The 6,892-nt window shown below is 40.9% G+C and overlaps 1 protein-coding gene across 3 annotated transcripts in view; it reads right to left on the bottom strand.

Annotated features, from left to right (window-relative positions):
- Positions 1 to 3,656: 3,656 nt before the first annotated feature.
- The window catches only part of LOC115157183 (arf-GAP with GTPase, ANK repeat and PH domain-containing protein 3), a 218,919-nt gene continuing 215,683 nt past the window's right edge, over positions 3,657 to 6,892 (bottom strand). For all 3 annotated transcript variants that reach the window (XM_029705219.1, XM_029705215.1, XM_029705216.1), the window contains exons 17-18: positions 6,012 to 6,267; positions 3,657 to 5,678 (exon numbers count right to left, since the gene is read on the bottom strand). In XM_029705219.1, coding sequence (XP_029561079.1) covers positions 5,442 to 5,678; positions 6,012 to 6,267 — 493 coding nt within the window. In that variant the 3' untranslated portion in view covers positions 3,657 to 5,441. The remainder of the gene's footprint in view (positions 5,679 to 6,011; positions 6,268 to 6,892) is intronic.

Raw genomic sequence — 6,892 nt, 5'->3', positions numbered from 1 at the left:
TTAATATTTACAAATATGTTCTCGTCAGATGTTTGTGTAGCCATCCATCAGAGGAAAACCCTCCTCTGCAATCTGGGAGGTGATTTGTCTGAGCCAAGGTGGGCGGCACAGAACACTCCTCAGTGTTTATCTACCTCCTATGCAATAACAAAACAGGGTTCTGTTCAGTAGGGAGAAAACGTTTTCAAATTAAGTGAAACGAGGAGGTACTATCTGAAATTATCCAATTAGAAGACAGATTTTCGTTTTCACTTGTCCGTATTGCCTTTCCTTAGCAAGTCACAGTATTGCCTCATATTGTATAAGCTACTTTCTGAACTACGTGTGTGTGTGTGTGTGTGTGTGTGTGTGTGTGTGTGTGTGCTTGAGCATGCACGTGTGGTTGTATCACCATCTCAGTCTTTAAAGAGGAAGGAAGAAGAAAAGAAAGGCATGTAATAAGAGACAACAGAAGAGAAAACAGAGTTGGGGGAAGCGCAGAGCCGCCTGTATTTGCTGAGAGCAGATTAGCTGAAAATAAGTAGATTAGTGGTGTGCTTTGACTCCTCTTGACACAGACCTTTCACTTTCTCCCTCCACGTCACGCTGCCTGACACTAAGCCTGGCTCTTTCTCTTAATTCTTCTTCTGGGACTGTTAGTGGGGGGGGGGGGGGGGGGGGGGCACATGAGCAGGAAGTGGAGGGGTAGAGGGGGTTACTCACTTAGCCAAAGGACTGGCATAGGAAGGAAGAATCTGAGCTCTGCCACGTTCTGGTACCCCTGAAACATAATTGTAACAATGGTATACACACTGATAATAATTGTACACACAGTGGTGTAAAGTACTTAAGTAAAAATACTTTAAAGTACTACTTAAGTAGTTTTTTTCAGATATCTGTACTTTTATATTTATATTTTTGACAACTTTTACTTTTACCTGACTAAAGAAAATAATGTACTTTTATCTCCATACATTTTCTCTGACAACCTATAGTATTCGCTACATTTTGAATGCTTAACAGGACAGGAAAATGGTCCAATTCACGTATTTATCAAGAGAACATCCTGATCATCCCTACTGCCTCTGATATGGGGGACTCACTAAACACATTATGTCTGAGTGTTGGAGTGTGCCCCTGACTACCTGTAAATAAAGAAAAAACAAATAAATGGTGCCCTCTGGTTTGCCTAATATGAGGAATTTGAAATGATTTATGCTTTTACTTTTGATACTTAAGTGTATTTTAGCAATTACATTTACTTTTGACTTTTACTGAAGTAGTATTTTACTGGGTGACTTTGTCACGTCCTGACCAGTAAAGGGGCTGTTTGTTATTGTAGTTTGGTCAGGGCGTGGCAGGGGGTGTTTGTTTAGGGTGTTTCGGGGTTGTTTGGGTTATGTTCTATGTTAGTGTATTTTTATGTTATTTCTAGTTGGTCTATTTCTATGTGGTGTTTATTGGGTTGACCTTCAATTGAAGGCAGCTGCTTCTCGTTGCCTCTGATTGAAGGTCCTATTTATAGGGGTGTTTGTTCTATGGAGGTATGTGGGTAGTTATTTCCTGGTTTAGTGTTTGTTGCACCTGACGGGACTGTTTGGAGTCGTTTGTTTTGTATACGTGTTTATTTTGTTTTTCCTTCTCCAAATAAAAAAAGAAGATGAGTATACATTTTCCCGCTGCGTTTTGGTCCACTCCTTACGACAATCGTGACAGACTTTCACTTTTACTTGAGTCATTTTCTATTAAGGTATCTTTACTTTTACTCAAGTATGACCATTGGGTACTTTTTCAACCACTGGGTACACACAATACACACCAATGGGCCATCCCCAGTGTCCCAACACTAATGCTCATTTGAAACACACCAACACAAGTGGGTTGTCTTCACTGTCTAACTTCAATGGATCTGACTGACTGAGGCTGGCTAATGATCCTATATCCATGACTTATATACTGTAAAATAATACTTTTAAATGTATTAAACCTGGATATTGAGACAGAATGTCATATATTGGCACATCACAGTACATCACACAGATGGTTAGATAGGAAGTGCCGTTAAGAAAAGGGAGGACTTGGGTAAGACGGGAGTTTTCAATGTTGCCTTGGGAGTGGCACCATGTTTTAAGAGTGGTTACAATGTAAGCTTGTGCCTCACATGTTGCTAGTACATACATACATACATACATACATACATACATACATACATACATACATACAAGTAATTTAAAGAAGATACAACGAGAGAGACGTTTCATCTTGTTATTTCCCAAATCCAGGAAAGGCTACATTGTTTTATTGGAGTGTTTGAATAGTTCAACAGTCAGCCAAGCGTCCAAGCACGCTGCAGGTAACTCTTTAGCTTTAACCTTTGTTTCACGTTCTAAACGTAAACAGAGAAGAAAAAAAATCACGGGAAAATTAAACAAAAAAACAACTAATATTTACATACTGCATTATAAATATGTCAAATGTACATCATTATACACAGAGTACCTCAAATGGTCAGGTAATGTAGATACATTGAGACCAAAGTACCTACAAATATGCTTTAAAAACAAAGGAAAAATTTAACAAGATATAAAAATAGGGTTGACAAGTCAAAAAGAGTGACCGGAAACTGTTTGTCTGGAAGCTTGTCTGGTCATAAAGGATCTTGGACCCATATCTACAGTACATCCTGGGTGTGTCCAAAATGGTAATTAACCTTCCTTATAGAGCACTTCTTTTGACCAGGTCACGCATTGAGCTCTGATAAAAAATAGTGCACTATTTAGTGAATAGGGTGCCATGTCAGAACAGCATGTCTTTGGGGGAAAACACTTTGCTTAAAATGAATAATGGTTATAATCAGGCAACATTAAGAGCAGTGGGGAAGGGAAATATTACAAGGGGGAAAAAGGTACTATGGCATCAGGTAAGTATATACCGTAAACTCCTATAAGAAATAATCTACTATCGTATATCAGACATACTTGGAAATTTACTCAAGAATGAATTGAATTTAGTTGGTGCCATGGTGGTTATACACATACTGTACACCTAAGGAAAAAACCACCTTGTCAATGTACCGTTATAACTTAAGGCTGTCTACAAGCTCTGTTGACCATCAGTCTAAATGTAATTTGGTTGAATCTGAGAGCCAGTTCAGGACAACAGGGATGAAAGTGTATCCTGTATTTTACAGGTTATTCCTGATTGACCACATCTTGATTTTTTTATTTATTTAACCTTTATTTAACTAGGCAAGTCAGTTAAGAACAAATTCTTATTTACAATGATGGCCTACCCCATCCACACCCGGACGATGCTGGGCCAATTGTGCGCCGCCCTATGGGACTCCCAATCACGGTCGGATGTGATACAGCCTGGAATCGAACCAGGGACTGTAGTGACGCAGCGTGCATTGAGATGCAGTGCCTTAGACCACTGCGCTACTCGGGAGCCCCATTGATATTCTGTGAGCTTCAATAAACTACAAATACAGAGGAAATACACCGAGCCAAGCTGGTTTAAATGATGTAATTCCAACCAGTTTACAACCAGATTGTAATATGGTTAAACTGATATAATTCCAACCAGTTATGCCCGCTGGGAATCAACAAAACCATGTAGATAAAGTACCAGGGTTAATATGAAGAGCCTTTGCCCTTTAAGCATAAACACTGCCACAGTAAAACTAAAGACCAGAAAACAGGGTTTTAATTTCAAGCATTAAAACAGCGGAAGAGTGAGGAAAAAAACATGTCTCTATCGACTTTATGCCAATATCACTTGAATATTCCTATGGTCAAAGCCCTTCCACCTTTATCTTGTCTTGTCCCAATACTGATATATACATAGGATATTATCATGAAGAATTACTATAGTGTCTCAAGTCATCGCAGCTTTTCTCTTCATCCCTTCTTGACCCGTTCAGTCGCCATCTCAACAGTTTGACACTTGAATGTACTTGGTTAGGTCCATTGAGTAAGGATGGTTGTTTAGTCACGTCAGTTGGAGAGGAAGTTAATCCACAATGTTTCAGGATAAATCTTATAGGAGGAAGAGCTACTTTAGGTCTGTACACTTGAAAACATATTTTAGTCAAACAACTATAAATGTTAACCTTTTCTCCCAATGGTGTCCTTACACAGATTTACTCAGTCGCTTGCTCTCTCTCTTTCACTCACACACTCATACATAAGCACACGCACCACATAGTTCACAGCCACAACAGAAGAAATAGTATCATGAGTGCCAATATACAGGGCCTTCGGCCACAGGAGGTGAACAGACATTCCATTACGCCTGTAGTAGTTTGAAAATTGGGTTAGGATATGTGATGTGTCAAGTAATTATCAACACTCTTCAACCCGTTCAGAAATTACTCCAACAAAGATGTCTTAATGATACAATTTCCTTCCTTCAATCATACCTGTGAAAGATTTCTGATTGAAAAGGAATCTTTACAAAAAAACATTCGGTCCCGTGCTCATAAAACCGACCCATCATTTCCCTTATAATAATGGATGATTTGCAAGTGCAACAAATGAATCAATTTACTATCTCCCAAAATTCTCCCATTGTGCAATAATTTCTTAAATCTCAAATTGTGGTTTAAACCTTTTGCCCCTAAGTAAAGTATTTCAATCATTTTCAACCTTCCATCTAGACATGCTTTTGTACATGAATGGCATGTCAAGAGTTTGATAACTTAATAGTACCAATAATAACTGGGTCAAATAGAACCTTAATAATTGTGATATTGGTGGGACATGGATTATGGAGGGCCTTACGTGTCGTAAACTCTATTACATTATCGATAGTAATAGTTTCTTTCCTGTATGACTATGCATGGTATCACTTACCATGCGCTCTGCATCCAACATAGAAGTTCCTTTAGAGTATCTAATGCAAAATGTTACGAAGGTGTTTATCTTTCTCCATGTAGGCATGGAAGCATGAATGGATGGAATTAGTCATTTCATATAACAGTAGACTAAAAACCCAGTCTGGCTCCAACAGATGAAGACCTGAGAGGAAATGTTTTAGTACAGAGTGGGGAGAGGAGGGGTGAATGCCAAAAACACAAAGAAATCTTGAGCCATTCATTTGGTTGATGCTTAATAACAATAACAAGCTTTAAAGCTGATCATGATCGTTTCTGACAGAGATGCACCTCTGTGGTGATGATATGAGAAAAACAACAAAACAAATACAATATACAATGTCCACCAGGTAAGCACCTCTCTCAGTGTCGTGGAATATCTCTATCCTGTCTGTTGCGCCAACAAAAAAAACTCCACTGTCAGTTACTCAGTCTAGGTTATACAATATGAAGGAGAGTAAGAGGAGAATGAGGACTGTGCACTGGGAAAGTAGTATGATCACTAGTCTATGGGGACACAGTATGTGTATGTTCAGGGGCCTTGGTGATCCGTGAGTCCGGTCCGCTCCGGTCAGATCCACTCCTGGTCCTACATGATACTGACACTGCGGTTGAGTTCATCGAGGGCGTTGTTATTGTTGACGTTAGGGTTAGGGTTAACATCGGGGTTTCTGCGGCTCATGTTGGGTGTGGTCAGGCTGCTGACGGGGTCATTGGGGCAGCCGTGCTGGAGCAGGATGTCAGAACACTCCTGGCTTCCTGCCCGCCGGGCGCAGGACAGCGGCGTCTGGCCGCGCGCGTCCCGACTCTTCACATCCACACCATACTGAGGGAACAGAGGAGAAGTGTGAGGAGGAGGAGGACGAGAAGTGGACTGGACAGAGAGAGAGAGGTGTAGTTGACATTGTGTTCTAGCTAGTTCAGTATATTGTTTGATTCTCACAAAGTACTCCATTTTCATCCACAGCAAAGAGTTTTTCCTGGTCATGTCACATGCTCAGAACACACTCCTGGCCCTGACCATAACATGTTCCCTATCTATTTAACTCTTTAACCATCTTATCTTATTTAGAATCATTCCACCTTTATTCAACCAAGAAGATCATTCATCATTAATCAAGGTTGAAAACAATCCTCTCTCGAAGCCCAACCTACTCACCCAGATGAGAAGCTGGGTGATGACCACATTGGCCATGGCGCAGGACAGGTGCAGGGCAGTGCGTCCGTCCCCGTCCCCGTACGTCTCGTTGACCTCCTCCTTGGTGCCGTGGGCCAGCAGCAACACCACCAGCCTCAGGTCGTCCTCCACCACAGCCCGAAGCAGCTGCTGCCCCAGGGGCACGTCTGACTGGGGGACATCCATAAGGAACAGCTTCTGTTCATACTTTGCCCGGATCCAACGCTCCCTCTCCTCCCTGGGGTAGGACACAGAGAGATGACATCGAGGGTTAAAGAGGGTCAGTGAGGTTACAGAGGATCGAAAAACAAGGAACAATAATACAAATGTGTCCAGAACTCTCTATTGAGGCTTACATCAAATTAAAGTGTTTGTTTTTTGTTTTTTATGAAAGTACAGACTCCGTCTTCAAAGTGGTATATCATACACTGTAGTTGGAGGAAAGTTATGCTGCTTTAAAAGTTGATAAACTTGTTATCCCACTTAAGAGACAAGTAGTAGCAAATGCCCTTTGAAAGTTTTGATGAGATTTTCACACTTCCTAGAGAGCTCTTCTTTGTTTAAGCCCATTCAGCATCGTTCACACCCTCTTGAACTTCAGCCTCACCGACCCACACATGTAAACGCATGTGAGTCGGCATGGCATTGTCCTCCAGAAAGCAGTCTCTCTACTTAAACCCAGCTAAATTCAGGGCAACAATATTTTTGAGAGCTGTAGCAACACTTTTGCAGTGCATATTTCCAAAAATGTGCGGTAGCAAAGATGATCTATATTCTGACTAGGGAAGCCTACATTCTGTTATAGACAGAATTCTGTGACGTGACAAACCAACCAGGACTCATCTTTTGGCATGTCCAACCAC

Source organism: Salmo trutta, chromosome 21 (genome assembly GCF_901001165.1).
Source record: "Salmo trutta chromosome 21, fSalTru1.1, whole genome shotgun sequence".
NCBI classification, from domain to species: Eukaryota; Metazoa; Chordata; class Actinopteri; order Salmoniformes; family Salmonidae; genus Salmo; species Salmo trutta.
Note: the sequence above shows the minus strand (reverse complement) of the source record. Positions and strands in the feature narration are given on the sequence as shown.